The sequence below is a fragment of the Trachypithecus francoisi genome, unplaced genomic scaffold (assembly GCF_009764315.1).
Source record: "Trachypithecus francoisi isolate TF-2019V2 unplaced genomic scaffold, Tfra_2.0 Lachesis_group10, whole genome shotgun sequence".
Taxonomy (NCBI): domain Eukaryota; kingdom Metazoa; phylum Chordata; class Mammalia; order Primates; family Cercopithecidae; genus Trachypithecus; species Trachypithecus francoisi.
Window position 1 is genome coordinate 74,077,386 of NW_022681455.1, and position 18,031 is coordinate 74,095,416.

Sequence of the window (18,031 nt, forward strand, 5' to 3'; positions counted from 1 at the left end):
ACCTATTGCATTGTACTAAAGCTGCTGATATACTTTCATTCACAACGAACAATTCCAGGGCAAGGATTTTTACATACATACATACATACATACATACATTCAACTATGAACATGTATGTACATATGTGTCTATGTATTCCAGGTGCTAACACAGCCTTGGAAAGCAGAAGATAGTCGATTAATATTTGCTGGGTGGATGGATAATACAAAATAAGATGAAAATGGCATTTCTAAAAAAAAATTTAATTGCTGAAAAGACAATACTGTTAAATCAATGACTTACACATAGTAATAAGATATATAAAGAAAATTTGTCCATATGTAAGGAATTGATAGAAATAAAATTTATGGGCCAGGTGCAGTAGTTCACACCTGTAATCGCAGCACTCTGTGAGACCAAGGTGGGTAGATCACCTGAGGTCAGGAGTTTGAGACCAGCTGGGCCAACATGATGAAACCCCGTCTCTACTAAAAATACAAAAATTAGCCGGGCATGGTGGCTCAGGCCTGTAGTTCCAGTTACTCCAAAAGCTGAGACAGGAGAACTGCTTGAACCTGGGAGGAGACGTTTCAGTGAGCTGAGATCACGCCACTGCATTCCAGCCTGGGTGACGGAATGGGACTCTGGTAGAAGTTTTAAATGTACTACTAAGATATATATCAAATTAAATCCAGTAAATGTTAATAAGTGTAGTAATATAAGAATAAAATCACTTAGAAACATTTAAAAAGCCAAAGGGAAAATAATTTTTAAAAATGCATCATCTGATCTCTCCTTTATAAAACAGAGTAGAGGTAAATTTTGCTTTTCATCTGAAAGTCTCTTATTTTAACTAAGACTTAATAATAACTTTTTTTAAATGAGGAAAAGTTCTAAGATAATTTGGCTTTGAAAACATATTTAAAATAAAATAAAGGCCTAAATCTAGTATTCTGCAGGTGTGCTTTTTGTTTTTTTGGGTAAGATGTAACAATCTTTTGTACCATGTTTGCTGGAGTTTTGATCCAAAGATGTGTTCACAGAAATGCTGTCCACTGTTGTCCATTTCCTTAGTCTTGACTGTGGTTCTTTAATACTGTTCATATCCATATTTACATTCAAGTTTGAGTTCAAGCCTGAAAAATTAAAAAACAAAACAAAACCTTAGAAAACACAGCACATTTTCTTTCTAGTAGCACAACTTTTATTTCCTAGAAAAACATGTAACTAATCTAATGTTTTCAAACCATATAACTGTTAATACTATAATTTAGTTATATATAGAAAATATTTCTCCATAAAATTTTGATGATTTTAAAACTCACTGGCAAAATAAGAGGGAGAAAAGTTTTAAGGAAGCCAGATGTGTAAGTTTACTTGGAATAAAATGTATCTGTTTAGCTATTTCCCAAGTGTACCATGCATGAAGATCTGTGGTCACTTTCAGTTGCTATCTTTTGCTTGCAAATTCTAAAGTAAAAACGTCCTGCACTAGCAATTACACCTAAGTGGGGGACTGATATATCTTAAGGCATGATTTACTTGACCTTTGCTGATGAGGCCCCTCAGACTTGGATATTCTCTTGGAACAACAATGGAAATTTCAACCTTAGATAAAGTGGTTAGAAAACTATTAAGCTAGTTTTTCTTAAAATAGTAATCTAGGGACTATTAATATTAGAATCACCTAAAACGCTTATTTAAAAATGAAGACTTTCCAGTGGGAGCCAGAATCTCTATTTCACAAATTCCCAGGAGGTTCTTATTCTAAAGTTCCAAATTAAATTGTTTTAAATTCTCTGGTCTGATGAGTCCGTGTGATGTTAAGGTCTGTCAAACCTGAAAACTTTAATAATATGAATTCTCTAATACTATACCTATTTTTGCAGAGGGCAATTAAATTTGCTACTCTTGGACCCATCGATCAGATCAGGAGTTGACAATTTTTTTCTGCAGAGGTTCACCCAGTACGTCAGGCTCTGTGGGCCACATGGTCCCGGTGTCTCCATGCAACTCTGCTGGTGCAGCACAAAAGCAGCCACAGACCCCATGTTAGAGAAAATGTGGCTGTGTCCAACAAAACCTTACAATAGCAGGCAGTGGGTCAAATTAGGCCAACAGGCTGTAGCCTGCTGCTCAACTTAGATAACTGTATTGGTGTTTGCATGGGCTAAGCAGACTTTCTTAATCGAGAAGTATCCCTCACTGAAAAGCCGGCCAGGGCAGGAAATCCTATACTTAGAACTCACGTGGTCCAATTTATATGTCAAGTGTATAGTCAAATAGGAAGAGCCAGTTCCCTTTAGTGGTGAGACAGAAACTTCTCCCTGTACTTGGGTATCATTCTTTTAGTACTAACTGTTGTCTCTGACATCACCTGGCCACCACTAAATGGCTTCTATAGTATTCACCCACAGTAGTAACTGACAAGGGAACTGTTTTTGGAAATGCACAGAGATTACTAACAATCCTAAGGACTCAAAGTGCAATTTATGTCCCAGGTGAGTCTGTGGTAATACCAGGGTGAGCCAAACCAGTTCAGTTAGAGTGAGGCAGCAGCAGGGGCAACAGCATGCCCCAGCCTCTGCCCACAGCCCAGAACATGCTAGTTAACCGATGGTCTTCAAACACTCTGGCTAACAACCAACAAAGCTGGTTTACAAGAAACCACTGTATGGGAAAAGAGAGAGAAAAAAAGCAAAATGAACAGGGCATGATAAATCAAGGGTCAAAATATAATCAAGGGCACAAGAAAAAAAGAGACCTAGGAAAGAGAAAACATGTAAGCCCAAAATCTCCACCCAGTGAATAAAAGCCTGGAGATAACATAGAAAAAAAGGAGTGGGTGGGGGTGGGGAGTTGCATATATAAGAAACGCAATCTCCTGTCTTACCTCCATTTTCTTATTTATATCAGTAATCATTTATACACAGACAATAGTTAAAACTTCAAGTTCTGAGAGCTAGCAAATGTGACTGTGACCCTTTCCAGCTGTTTCACCAGAACAGCACTGCTCAAAAATTCTCTGGTGTACTGTTTCTAATAAGAATATCAGCCTTCTCACCCTTAATATCCTACAATTAAGACAACTAATCCTTTAAAAAGTGAAATGTTTCCTTTATTCTAATGCACTTTAAATGAGTGTGGAGTTTTTGAAATAGTGTGATTTTCAAGGCTGGGCACGGTGGCTCATGCCTGTAATCCCAGCACTTTGGGAGGCCAAGGCAGGCAGATCATCTGAGGTTAGGAGTTCCAGACAAGCCTGGCCAACATGGTGAAACCCCATCTCTACTAAACATACAAAAATTAGCTGGGTGTGGTGGTGCGCGCCTATAATCCCAGCTACTCAGGAGGCTGAGGCGTGAGAATTGCTTGAACCCAGGAGGCAGAGGTTGCAGTGAGCCGAGATCTCACCACTGCACTCCAGTCTGGGGGACAGAGCAAGACTCTGTCTTTGAAAAAAAAAAAAAAAAGAAACAGTGTGATTTTCTTGAATGGAGAGAGAACTTCCCTGAACATGGAGCAGGTTAAAACTAGGAGAGGGGATGGCAACTCTCTGAGAGGGAACAGCTAAGAGATCAATGTAGCTCTCACGAAGGAACAGAGCTGTAAGGGTACGTGTGAAGGAGGCATGCCTGTGATACCTAAGCATCAGTCCAATGCTTGGACCAAGGAGAAACCCACCTATAGGGAAGTTGCTGAAAGCATTTATTGGTGATGGCCCTTTTTGCAGCTCAGGTGTAGTGTGGGGCATGACATTGTCAAGGAAAGACTTCATGGCTGGCTGATGGAGTGGCTGCTGCTGAGATGGTGGAGTCTGCTGCTTCACCAACAGGTTTGGATCAAGTTGACGAGATTGTTGCATCATTTGCTGCTGCACGCTAAGAGGTCGACCCTTAAAACAATGAAATGATTGAAAAAAATTATTGGGGGAAAAAGTCTTTACAGAAAACTACATATTTCCTCTTCATTTTTGAATTCACTTTCTTCTCAGCAGAAAGGTGAATAATCACTGCATAATGTTCACATAACTCACGGGCAACCAGCAGACTTAATGCACAACATACTTCATTATATCTTAGTAAGATTGTTTTAAGAAAGACACTTTTGAATCTCTTGCTAGAATGGAGATAAGCAGAGTTTATTAACACAAAGACAGCACCGCGAGTTGGAGGGCTGGCTCTACCTGCTGGTCTTGCTGTGGCCGGTTCCCAGAAGGCACGCTTCTCTGACTCTGCGCCCTTTGCTGCTGCGCTAACAATCGCTAGAGGAAAGATGGCGAGAAGATTGTTACTATCACACTATTACAAGGTCGTGTGCTTCCAAATGACGACAGCAGATGGATCTACAGAGGCATGATGTGATCTAGCCAATACCAACATGTCTAGCCTAACAGTCTCTTCCCTGGACTCTCTGGCTTCTAGTCACTGCTAAAATTCAGTCTTTAGTTCAATCTAAACTTCCACTTCAACAGAGAAACTTTTCCTAAACATCTGACTCTTACTAGCACCCCAGACTTGGCTGAGGCCTCCTCTCACAGCATTTTGCACTTCTTCAAAACATTCTTCACAGATGTTCATGATCTGTCTTCCCCGATAGACTGTAAGCTCCATGAGGGCTACGACTACGCCTGTTTTGTTTAGTGCATTATGTCCCGCACAGAGTCTAGTGTTTGGTATACAGTAGATGCTCCATAAATGTGTACTAAGAAAGACTATGACTCTGCTTACCTGTAATTGGGAGATCTGAGAAAGCTGGTTTAGCTGGGATAGCTGGTTCAGCATGGCTACCTGTTGAGGGCCAAAGAGTGGATTCAGGCCACCGTTGTTTGGTGCATACTTCAGCAATGAAACTGGAACCTTAGGATCACAATGGTAAGTTAATGATCTTGATAAAGTAACTCCCACTCGCTACATGTACTGTGTGTTTTAAGTTGTCAATACAGCAGTTAAATCTGTGGACTATTCATTGGGTTCATAGTCTTTGTCTCTGTCTTACTCACTGACCACTTGTACTTTTTCGTGGGTTAGGTAAAAGATGACAGAGATGCATCTTAAACTAGCCAATTTTACTTTGCTTTCGTCCTCAAGAATGTTTTATAGAAGAAAATGGTAAATTTTAGATTTAAATTATCCTTGACTTATCCTTCCTACAACCTTTTGTAATAGTTAATTCAGAACTAGCTAAATCTGAAAGATGCCAATAAACATGATAATGATTAGTTAGCCATTTCATTCAAATACAAAATCATGGCCGGGCGCGGTGGCTCAAGCCTGTAATCCCAGCACTTTGGGAGGCTGAGATGGGCGGATCACGAGGTCAGGAGATCGAGACCATCCTGACTAACACGGTGAAACCCCGTCTCTACTAAAAAAATACAAAAAACTAGCCGGGCGAGGTGGTGGGCACCTGTAGTCCCAGCTACTTGGGAGGCTGAGGCAGGAGAACGGCATAAACCCCGGAGGCAGAGCTTGCAGTGAGCTGAGATCCGGCCACTGCACTCCAGCCCGGGCAACAGAGCGAGACTCCGTCTCAAAAAAAAAAACAAACAAACAAACAAAAAAAACAAAAAACAAATACAAAATCATGCAAGATCCTTTTTGTAGGTAAACAGGAGAACGTAAGGATAGCTTATTTACCTGAGGGGAGAGTAATGGAGGAGGCACTTGAGCACGGAGATTAGGCTGAGATGAACTAAGAGGTTGTGCTGGAGGCTGCTGCATGCCCCGGGGTTGTGCTGCTGTGTTTCCAACACCAAACATACTGGGATTGCCATTCTACAAAAACAAACAGCAACAAGTAACAGTGGGATTCTTTAGGGACAAACATCTCATTGCCACATTGTACTATGATTTAAACACAGTAACTACATGTAAGAGAGATCTTATTACTAATACAAATCATTCAACTGAGAGCCTAAAATACACATCTGGACTTACCTGTCTAACAGAATTCAAGTTTTGCATACCCAGCCCTGCTATGGAGCCAAGGGCCTGGTTAGGTAGTGCACTATTTGAAGGGGGAAGCTTCATGCTTTGACTGGACATAAACTGCATGTTTTGGGATTCATCTGCTACAATGCCATCCTGATTGGACAGACAGAAAGATGTGCAACACCAGCCAAGCAAACAAGTGGAAGGGAGAAATCATTGCAGGAACAGAAGAGAAGTCACATGACATTCCAGCATCAACAGGAAACAGGTAGAAAACAGAAGAGATCAGATTAGTGTTAATTCTAGAGCACACAAAAAGAGCCAAACATATTTCATGGGATTAAGAAGAAAAATATAAATGCAACCTCTATGCTAAATTGAGACATAAAAAGACAGTGAACTTCAAAATCCAGTAATAAGATTTGGTACTGGATTGCAACACTTTATATTATATAAAATGTTTTAAAATATTCGTGTGAAAATTATGCTATTAAGTGTACTGGTTTATCAAGTCAGAGGTAAAAGTAAAACACCTTACCTTATCAAAATAAGGATTGCGCTCCATGGAAGACTCTTTGGAAATCTGAGGCCGAGAACCAGGGCCTTTCCCGACCGTTCGATTGTAATCACCAATATTTAGGCTATGCTTATCTATCTCCATTCGTTTGTCTTGTAACATTCCTAATAAATGCAGGAGACTATGTTATCAAACAGGAAGACAACCCAATTGGTTTCAGATAAATTTACAACAAAAGCAAAACACTCACTTGGCTGAAATGACTTCAGCCAAGACAAGGATATGTGAAAAATACACCTGCATTTCATAAATTTTGCATTCCTCACAAGTAAAGTCGCAATTAGAAGATACTGTTATTTTATTGAAATAATTAACTTGAAATAGACTAGTAAACAGAAGGTGGCTGGCTGATAACCTCACTTTTTTTTTTGAGACAGTCTCACTCTATGGCCCAGGCTGGAGTACAGTGGTGGGATCTCGGCTCACTGCAACCTCCACCTCCCAGATTCAAGCGATTCTCATGCCTCAGCCTCTCAAGTAGCTGGGATTACAGGAGTGTACCATCACACCCGGCTAATTTTTGTATTATTAGTAGAAACGTAGGTTTCTCCCTGTTGGCCAGGCTGGTCTTGAACTCCTGACCTCAAGTGATCCAGCTGCCTCGGCCTCCCAAAGTGCTAGGATTACAGGTATGAGCCACCGGGCCAGGACTCATTTTAAAAGGACTCTTAGGCTACATAACTTAAGACAACTTCAGCCATCTCTAACCTGCTGAGTTTTATAATACAGGTAAGTTTCCATTAACAAGTAATAAAAACAATCAGCACCCACTGTGATAAACCACCATTTAATAAATGCTTGGTTTATGTCAGTCCTCCTTATAAGCGCTTTTTTTTTTTGAGAAGGGGTCTCACTCTGTCACCCAGACTGGAGTGCAGTGGCGTGATCTCGGCTCACTGGAACCTCTGCCTCCCAGGTTCAAGCGATTGTCCTGCCTCAGCCTACTGAGCAGCTGGGACTACAGGCACCCACCACCACGCCCAGCTAATTTTTGTATTTTCAGTAGAGACGGGGTTTCACCATGTTGGCCAGGCTGGTCTCAAACTCCTGACCTCAGGTGATCTGCCTGCCTTGGCCTCCCAAAGTGCTGGGTTTACAGGTGTGAGCCACCGCGCCCGGCCTGTAAAAGTGCTTTATGTGTACTAATTTAATGCATGTAACCATACTGTTATCACCCGTTTAGCAGATGAGGAAATTGGACGCCAGACAGGGTAACATCTTCCCCTCTCTTAGGCTTTGCTCTGCCTGCTCCTCTCCTAATTCTGACTCCTGTGCAATAAAACATGAATTCTCTCATGGAAACTCTTTTCCTGCAAAATCTTCTTTGCTGGACATAGCCAGCTCCAGCCCAAAAGCTACTGTTCTATTTCAACAAATCTTTTAAAAGTGGACAATGTTCTCTACCACCCATTCTCACCATCTGCCCATTCTGGTTTCTCTTCCTCTATCCATGCTGAGCTCACCTCAGGTGCTTCTTCAGTGCTGGAATACTCTGAGGCCGACACAGTAGACTCAGGGTCTCAGTCTTTTGACTCTCTCTGTAAACTTGCTTTCCTTAGACTTCATGCACTATCAAGGTATCAGCAGGCACTCCCATTCAAGTGATGCCCAAATATAAACGTGTAGCTTAGACTTCACAACTGAGCTCAGTCCCACATTTTTACCTGCCTGCCATATCCACTTTGATGTCCCATTGTCACTTTTTTTTTTTTTTGAGACAGTGTGTGGCTCTGTTGCCCAGGCTGGAGCGTAGTGGCGCAATCTTGGCTCACCGCCGCCTATGCCTCCCCAGCCCAGGCAATCCTCTCACCTCAGCCTCCCGAGTAGCTGGGCCTAGAGGCATGCACCACCATGCCCAGCTAATTTTTTTATTTTTTGTAGAGACAAGGCTTCACCATGTTGCCCGAGGGGTCTCCAACTCCTGACCTCAAGTAATCTGTCCACCTCGGCCTCATGAAGTGCTGGGATCACAGGCATGAGCCACTGTGACCAGCCTCACTGTCACTGTTAACACAGGTTTTCATCTCCCTATTTCTCATTCTCAATGTTTTCTCAATCCTCATATCTCATCCATCATTTCTCTGCAACTGCTGTTCTTTGAGACGTCTGCCATCACAATACTTACCTTTACTACTCTCATTCCAGGTAAGTGGAAAAGGAAAACATTTTAAGAGAAGGAAAACAATTCTTAAAGTAGCTAAAAAGTACTGTTCCAGTCATGAATCTGGTATCTGAAAAATCCACCTTTCACACTTGTTTAAGAGCCCTCTCTTGAACATCAATAATCCTTACCACAGCTCCCTCCTCTGTTCTCTCTCCCTGTTAAGATGTCATAATTCACTGGTAACACCCAAGCTAGCCATTGTGAACTCTTTCCCCCACTCTCTCCATCTAATCCTGTAACCAATTCCAATCAGTTCTCCTAAGTCTCTCTCCAAACTGTTCCTTCTTGATAATTCACCTTATTTTTATCTATGCAATTATCTTTTGAAAGACTAATAGTGGCTGAGCATGGTGGCTCACGCTTGTAATCTCAGCGTTTTGGGAGGCCAAGGTGGGCAGGTGTTTGCGATCAGTCTGCCAACATGGTGAAACCCCGTTTCTACTAAAAATACAAAAAATTAGCTGGGCACGGTGGCGGGCGCCTATAATCCCAGCTAATCAGGAGGCAGAGGCAGAAGAATTGCTTGAACCCAGGAAGCAGAGGTTGCAGTGAGCCGAGATCGCGCCACAGGACTCCAGCCCGGATGACAGTGCGAGACTCCATCTCAAAAAAAAAAAAAAAAACAACCAAAAAAAACCATTCCCCAACACTTCTGCATCCCTTTAAAAAGAGAATGTCAAATGTGGCAATCTCCCCTCAGTCCACCAGTCCTCTAGTAAGGTCCATTAGTTACCAATGACTACCCCTGAGCCCCACTGTCAAATCCATTCCCTGACAACCAGCTTTCTCTTTTCAAAACTCTGTACTCACTTGGAGTCTGAAAAATTATTCTACTCTAACTTGTCCCACTTCTGCTTAGGATCACTTCCCTAAATATCATTATTCCCCAGGTCTGTCTTCAGTCCATTATCCTCCAACTCTCTCTAGTCAAACTATTTCTATAGCTTTCACTATCATCCACATCTAATTAATTACACTTCATATCTCCAGCCCCATCCATTCTGAGCTTCACATCTGGATTTTCGACTGTCTACTGGACGTAATGTCAGATGGTTTCAGAGCACCTTCAAACTTAGTATCTATCAAGCCTGCTATTCCTGTATTTCTCACCTCAAATAATGACCATTTATTGATTTATTGTCTCTCAGCTCCAAATTCACCCTTTTGACTGCTCTATGAATATATATCTGGACCCTTCACATTTTTTTCCTTAGCCAGCTGGTACTGAGGCTTTGTCAGAAGAGGGCGCTGGAGAGACAGGGCAAGAGGAAGGGTGTTGCTTCCTGGGCCAGCATGTGCTCTTGGTAGGCATGAGCAGCCTTTGCAGCTTCTCCACTGCCTGGTGGGTCAGCAGCACTCAGTGAGAGCTTCTCCCAGCATTCCCCTCCCTCTCACATCACAGCTGTGCTGCAGTGTCTCCCATGAGACACCTCTCCATGAATGCCTTTTCCCAGCACCCTAGAGGGCAGATTTTCCACAAGTTCCACCAGCACGACACCACAGCAACTTTTGCGCCATGCAGTGAGCCATGAAGGAGGCAGAAACTTGTCCTAACAGGAAGAGGCTCACATTCTGGACATGGATTTTTCCTGCCTGTAAAGCTTCTGTCATCCACAGCCTCACAGAATACCTTCTCCACTATCGTGGCACTCCTCACAGCCATCATGTCTTACCAAAGAGCTCATGTCACAGCAGAGGAAATACAGGACTGTGTTCATGCCCATGGAATTAACTGGTCTTAACATATATGCCATTGCCTGAAAATAGCTAACCAAATTAACAGGCTTACTAAAGAATCAGTTACAAAGCAAATTGGGAGATAACATACTAAAAAGGTGGGCATCTGTCTTAGGAGGATGCAGTATGTGTCTCCCCAACTACCAGAATTTGTAGGTCTTGAGAATCAAAAGGTGAAAGTGGGAGCAGCTTCTCTCACAATTATACCTAATGGGCCACTTACAGAACACTCGTTTCCTGTTCTGACAACTGCCGATTTAGAGAACTTAGTCCTTGAAACAGAAAACGCTTCCAGCAAAAACCACAACAATGGTTCCACTGCCCTGGAAGATGAAGACTGCTACAGGGACATTTTGCACTCCTTGAGATATGAACTAGCAGGCAAAAAACAAACAAACAAACAAAAAACTAGTCTACTGGCTGGGGTAACAGATGTGATTACAAAATGAAGGCAGTGAAGACTGTCTGGAATCCAGGGGATTCTCTGGGATGCTTCTCAGTATATCCATACCAAGTAGTGAAGGCCAATGAAAAACAATGGTAACCATAAAAGGCAAGGACAACTGGGGGCTCAGATTCTTTGGGAATGAAGGTTTGGGTTACTTAACTCCAGCAGCTAAAGAACCAAGAGCAGCTGAGGTTCAACCTGAAAGTAAGGTAAGTACAGAATACGCAGTGAAGGGAGGAAGGCACAGATACCAATGATGGCTTACGAGCAATTATGAAAATAACAATGGTAGTAGATTTGCATATTTTCCTATTGTTGTCATATGGATGTGTTAATTTGTATAGGCCAAGCATTTTCTTTCCTGCTTTTTACCTTACTCACAAGTTATTAGATGTTAAGTTTTATTATTTAGTCTTTAGGTAACAAACTGTGACTGAATTTCTGGGGTGATTATATAGCCAGCGACAAATACAATGACCCTTGGGGCTGTTCATCTCCTCAGTTTAGAGAGAGGATGAACACTTCTTCACCTGCAAGAAAGAAAGCTGTATCTTGTTAAGCAGAAATACAGAGTTGCATTGCCATTGTACTGGACAAATGTGTGTAGAAGAGTACATATGGAAGGTGAGTAGCCAAAGGGTTGGGATGAACTGTGCTGATTACTGACTTATTTCCTCTAGCTCCAATTTCACCCTTTTTGATTGCTCTGTGAAAACACAGGGACTTAGGCCCTTTACAGATTTTTTTCCTTTGCCAGCTAGCACTGACCTTTTTTAAGTAGAAGGTACAAGAGGAGAGGTTTGGTTTCCTAGTTCTGGTCTGCTCTCTCCTGCAACACGGCAGCTTTGCCAGCACCTACAACGCTCAACTCACCAGTGGCTGGCAGCATCTACCAGCACGCCCTCTGGTAGTTCTGCAGCGAGTGCCTCCCATGAGACACCTCTCCTGTGCCCTGCCTTCACTGGTATCTTAGAGGGTGGATCTCCTGCACTCCTACTGACATGTCACCATAGTGAGAAGGGGGCTCTTTCTTGGGCATGCTACGTCAGTCCTCACTGAGTGACTTCCCCTTGTATCTGCTACTGCTACTCCAATTCCTTGTTAAGGTCTTGTACATTACATTTTTCCTGTTAGCAAATTACTACATAGTTTCTTCTGACTGGACTCTGATGAACACAATAGCACTACCATCTACTAAACCATCCAGGTAAGTTTTCATCACACTCTCTCCCTCACCCTGCCTAACAAATTGGTTCAAACTGGTTATCAACTTTTATTGATTCCAATTCCTATGACTCCATGGAATTAAGATTATTCGCATCTACTCTCTTGGTTTGGAGCTTTGAAAATAATTACTGGCTACTGCAGCAAGTATCTACCTGGTTTTGCTATCTTTAGTATCTTTTCTCTATCTCCTGCTGCCAATGTTTTCTATCCTAAGATATTTTCAATCTATAACCAAGATGATTTTTCTAAAACATAAATCCAAACCACGTCATTACCCTGCTTCACTTTAATCCCATATTTTAAGAATGAAGTTCAAATTCCCAAGCTCCTCATGACTTAGCACGGACCTTGTTTTCTAGCATCTTTATCCAGGTGATCTTTCACCACCACCACCACGGCTGCCCCAACCAAAATTGTTTTTCTTGACTCGTTCTATGGAACTACTTACTGTTCCTCCAGTATAGTTTTAAGAGTCTGTCATACGTCTAGGCCCTTCTACATGCTGTTCCTTCATCAAGAAGACTATACCTTCCAATCTGAGTAACTCCCTCTTGGCAGGATTATGTGTAAAGTAATCAGACTAATATCACCACTGATCTGCACAGTGGTCTACACTTTCAAGGCACACGCACTCATTTAACCACAGCATGTGTACGTCTATTGGAGAGCACAGCCTCCCCCATCCTGATCTACGTCAGGGATCTTCCAGCAGAATCATATCATGGATGTGCTTGACCCTCAGTGAGGAATATAAACAGATTTAATTTTCTCTTACCTCCAGAAAGGTCCATTTTATTGCTTTGTACATTTTCCTCTGGTGAGTCTCTCTGAAGAAAGAAAATGCAGCATGTTAGCAGACCTTAATTTATCAATGAAAACAAATAAAAAATGAAGAATTTTACTGTATTTCATTATCTGAAAAATTCAAGTGGGTCATAAAGCTTCATTTTTCATTGCCTAATGTAATTTTTAAAATGTTTTAAAATAAAACATGTGACTGAAGTTCTTAGCTAAAACCATAAAAATAAAGGTTTGGAGGCCAATTTTACTCCAATATCAAGCACATTCCTAAGGACTCGAAGATGAAAAATAATTCTTGAAAAGAGTGAAATCGAGATAAACCATGGAGCACCATTAAAAGAGGAAGGAGCTGCTAAGAAAACATACTTACCGAAAAACTGATATTTGAAAACTGTTTAACAAATGGATTTATCCACGCTTCTTCTTGTTTGTTTCCACCTTTCATCATTCCCTTTGTAAAATAAAAGAGTAGAAAAGATGCCATGGCCATCTCTGTTTATCTGGGTATAGTGACGGATTAATAAAACTTAAGACAATCCCCAATTCTCATTTTTAGCCAATAATTTCTCCTCCAATCAACTCTTATCAGAGTTGTTAATAATTAAAAATCAACTTATTTGATTTTCAACTTCCTTTGCTCCAGTCCTCTGGTATAGCTGTAATGTACAGAGAAATCTCTAAAGGCAAGCAGTCAGAAGGAAAAGACAGAAGCAAAAGGCCTCGATGACCCACAAATATGAAAACAGGGCCTCTGAGTAATGGAGAACTGTAAGAGTAGTTATAATTTAGATTTCTGGAATTCTCACTCCAAACCAAAGTAAAAAAATAGTGACTAGGTCCTCAGCTTAGTCCAAAGAAGCCAATTTAACCCATAATTTAATTATGCTATGTGTATCCTACTGAAAACACACCGTGTTTTCCACAGGAAAAGTATTTTAAAATTTCAATTTGTGTTGCCAAGAGCACAACATCTCTAGCAGAATTGAACCTGGGATTCCTCCTGCTTAGGGCTGGCTCTCTGCAGCTGGTTGGGGTATGGGTGGTATGGAAACTCCATTGAGACCTGAGTTAAGAGGATGAAGGGTCTGTGATGAGCAGTCTGGTAGCCACAGAGACCTATGTCTCTCATTATGGTCTCACAGAACCATCCTCAGTCTGTTGCCTTCATCACCCTTTCCCATTGCTACTGTCTATTCCTTCTGACTGTGAAACAGAACACAGCTTCACAACTTCCCCCCAAATGCAGGTCTCTGAAGCAAGCACCTAACTCTCTCTGCAGATTCTGAAGTTGGCTTTGATCCCTTTTCCTTTCACCCCATCCATCCCCATACCTAACTAGTTGCCAAGTTCTTCTGTCCTTTCTATTCTGACTGAAATGCCTCTCAAATTAGTCCCTTCCACTATATATCCATTGTCATTTCCCGACTCAAGCCCTCCTTTCTAGCTTGAAATAACACAGATACTCCCTGAGATCCCTAACTGTGGTCTCCCCTCTGTGCCAATTTATATTTTACACTATCATTGACTAGCTTTCTTTTAAAATTAATAATTTAAAAAGCCTACTGATGTTGTTTTCTACTCAATTTCATTGGTTCCATATTTTACACAAAATAAAGTTCAAATTCTTGGCATGCTATTGAAGATACTACAATCTGCCTTAACTACAGAGCCAGATCTCTTGTCACTTCTTCCTAAAAATTCTACATTTTAGTTATGTTGGGCTACTATCTTCCTTAACACATCCCATCCCAAGCATCTTCCAAATTCAAGCTGACACTTCTATGAAGCTCTCCTAATGCCCGTACTAGACTGTGAGCTCCCGAAAGGTGAAGCTCATATCTTAGTGTATTTGAATCCCCAGCACCAAGCACAGTACCTGGCACACAGCAGAGGCTAAATAAATGTTTGCAGTTGCTTTCTAAAGATTTTTACTAGTAGAAACAAAGGAGAAAGAGTAAAAAGGCTACACACCCTTTCCCTTCTCCTTTTTTTGCCACTCAGACCCTGTAAGGAAAGACAAAGTCACAAAACAGCATGGTCCAGTGGGAAGAACACAGGGTTTGGAATTGGAAGACCTAAACTTAAGTCCTTACTCTGTCACTTACTAGTTATTGCAACTTTGGGCAAGTCACCACCTTTTCCAGTCTCAAATTCCTCATTAGTATCCTATCTTAGAAGGTTGTGAGGATCAAATGACTTATGTAAAACATGTAAAAGCATTTCATAAGCTATATGGCAAGGCAATAGGCAAATTCAGCCAAATGAAAAATTTTAAAAATGAAAATGGCAGGTCCTAGACTTAGAATCCCAGGATTAAAAGTGAGGAACCTTGGCAGTTACCTAGTCCAACTATCCACTGGTATTTGCCTTCTAAGGTCCCTCAAAAGGTAATCATTCTCAAGTTGGGTGGGATAGGATGTTATGTTAGAACCACCTGGGAGACTGGGTACCTATTTTGAAAATGGTCGTCCCCAGGAAGATCTGACGCCAGCCCCCAGTGCCACCTCTTACGAACCAGTGCTCTAAATCAGTGCTTCCCAAACCTGGCTCTGCATCAGAGACATTTGGGGAGTTTCTTCAGGATAAGAAACCTGGTCCAATTCCCAAAACTTCAGTAGACCTGAGGTACAGGAAGCTGCACTTTTAACAAATGCCACGGGATTCCGATGTACAGCCAGCTTTAGGAATATGATTTGTCCACACATAAAAGCCAAATCAAGCTCAGATCATTCCTAGGGATTTCTGTCACAGGACCTTTTGGGATGGGATAGGGACAAAGATGACAGGTGAATAAGGAGGATGGTGACTCTGGGTAAGGGGGTGGCGGGGGACTCCAGGTGAGGAGGTGAAATGGGAGATGAACTGGCAGTGGGATGGAAAGAGTCAACATGGAGATTTGCCCTTCTCTTCATCCTCACCACTGCAGGCACCACCCTAGGATGAGGGGTTGTCCCAGGCAGCACTGGTGGAGGGGGAGGAGGAGAGAAATCCCAAGCTGTAGCAGTGGGGAGAAAGGAAGTTCCTGTGGTCTTATGTTTCTCTAGGTGGCTGCCCATACAAATGGCTATACCTAAGGTGGGGGCTGCCTGGACTGTACTGACTGCCAGAAATGGGCAGGCAAAAAATTAATTTTCTGTGGGTAAACTACCTTTGGAATTTAAAGTTTCAAGGGCTTTGCCCTTGAAATGTTTACCTTCGATGACATTTTCTTTGTATATGGTGGCCAATTTAAAGACGAGTTAAGCTCTTGAGATGAATTACTATTCCACATTCCAATCTCTACATCCTCTTCCTCTTCCCAGCCAGTGGGGCGATTTCCAGGCAATGGCATATCATCACCACACCAGCCATCTTGCATAGATTTTGGCCCTGATTGTGGATTTGTGACATGAAGAGAAACATACTTTAATAAAAGAATTCCTTCTGGAGAATAAGCATACATTAAAAATTGGGTAGAGAACCTAAGAAAACACACACACACACACACACTTATTTCCCTTCCTGCATCTGCACAGAAGGAATGTATGTTTTATACTGAGCTAAAAGTTCCATGAAAAAGAATACATTCTTGGCCGGGCACAGTGGCTCACGCCTGTAATCCCAGCACTTTGGGGGGCCGAGACGGGCGGATCACGAGGTCAGGAGATCGAGACCATCCTGGCTAACACGGTGAAACCCTGTCTCTACTAAAAATACAAAAAATTAGCCGGGCGTCATGGCGGGCGCCTGTAGTCCCAGCTACTCGGAAGTTGGGAGGCTGAGGCAGGAGAATGGCGTGAACCCTGGAGGCGGAGCTTGCAGTGAGCCAAGATCGCTCCACTGCACTCCAGCCTGGGTGACAGAGCGAGACTCCGTCTCAAGAAAAAAAAAAGAAAAAGAAAAAGAACGTATTCTTATTTTAAAATTTAATAAAACTCCTCCATGCCTTTAACAAATCATGGTTCTTGAACATGGACAATTGTAGCACTCTTGTTTGTACCCACTTAATAATCTGCATAGTGACACACAGGACGAAGATGATGAATGAAATTTGAAAGAATCAATTTTTGTATATATTTTCAGGGAGAATGGCCAAAGAGTACTTCAAAGTCATAAGCAGAAAGCATCTTATCTTCACACATGGCCCTTGGGATTCCTATAGGGTAACTTGTACATAACCTATAGGATAATGACAATGTTAATTTGAATCTTGGGTCTTTTCTGAACCATGCTCATTGTCTGTAACTTTCAGGGAATCATCTGACAGTCTGAATATGTGTCCTCATGGCTACACTATTGAGCCTCTCAGGCTGGATGGCATGAAAGTTGCTAGTAGACTCTTCCTAGATAACCTAATTTGGTAAAATATAATTTAGATTTGATGAAGTATATGCAAATTAACAGTTACAATTCTAAGAAATATGAGAAAAGAGGAAAATTCAGAAAGAGAATAAACCATGTTACAAAATCAAAGAGCAAAATACTGAACATCACCTATCGTGCCATATTGTATGATTATAAATAACACAGAAACCTTATCTAATTATTTAATTATAGTCAGTGAGTGATGACCACTGCTACACAACAGCTACCAGGCATTGTCAATAACTTACCAGATTTGCTTAATGCTTGTGGACCAACAGAGCTGGAGCCCCACGTGGATGTGCTGGATGCCGCAGCAATGGGTTCCCCCCAGCTGGGACCACTGTCTATGGGCTTACCCCATGCTGAAGTACCATTATCCACAGTTGTGGCTGGAGTAGAAGGCTCCCCCCAGGGCTCACCCCAGCCTTTAGAAAGTGTGGGAAAAGAAGTCATCAGCATAGAAGGTAAGGAGGTGCAGTGGAATAAGGGACAATAAAGAATACTTAGGGACCAAGGATGAAGAACCTGTTTATGTACAGAATAATGATACTGTGATAGGCAAAAAGATGGCATCTGTTTTATGTTAAAAAAAAAAAAAAAAAGACAAACTATTTCCCATTAATATAACTATAAGGTGAGAATTTCTTAAACTTTTTTCATAATTACCCTCTAGGCCTACAGCTGATTTTTGCATAGTTATGGGAAACCACTCTCCTTTGAGCATCAATTTAATTCCTGAAAAAGTCAAGTCATTCTAAACCAAACCTTGTGAATTGGACCAGGTGATAAGCTGGGTGACAGTGTATGTATAACATTTGTA

At 41.7% G+C, this 18,031-nt stretch overlaps 1 protein-coding gene across 8 annotated transcripts in view; it reads right to left on the bottom strand.

Annotated features, from left to right (window-relative positions):
• The window catches only part of TNRC6A (trinucleotide repeat containing adaptor 6A), a 101,696-nt gene that overhangs the window by 16,151 nt on the left and 67,514 nt on the right, over window positions 1–18,031 (bottom strand). For 3 of the 8 annotated variants that reach the window (XM_033217723.1, XM_033217720.1, XM_033217721.1), the window contains exons 7-18: window positions 17,460–17,636; window positions 16,061–16,236; window positions 14,839–14,871; window positions 13,238–13,318; window positions 12,842–12,893; window positions 6,452–6,594; window positions 5,920–6,066; window positions 5,620–5,757; window positions 4,711–4,839; window positions 4,167–4,244; window positions 3,665–3,875; window positions 985–1,116 (exon numbers count right to left, since the gene is read on the bottom strand). In XM_033217723.1, coding sequence (XP_033073614.1) covers window positions 985–1,116; window positions 3,665–3,875; window positions 4,167–4,244; window positions 4,711–4,839; window positions 5,620–5,757; window positions 5,920–6,066; window positions 6,452–6,594; window positions 12,842–12,893; window positions 13,238–13,318; window positions 14,839–14,871; window positions 16,061–16,236; window positions 17,460–17,636 — 1,497 coding nt within the window. The remainder of the gene's footprint in view (window positions 1–984; window positions 1,117–3,664; window positions 3,876–4,166; window positions 4,245–4,710; window positions 4,840–5,619; window positions 5,758–5,919; window positions 6,067–6,451; window positions 6,595–12,841; window positions 12,894–13,237; window positions 13,319–14,838; window positions 14,872–16,060; window positions 16,237–17,459; window positions 17,637–18,031) is intronic. The other 5 variants (XM_033217725.1, XM_033217724.1, XM_033217722.1 and 2 more) reach the window with 4 other exon arrangements.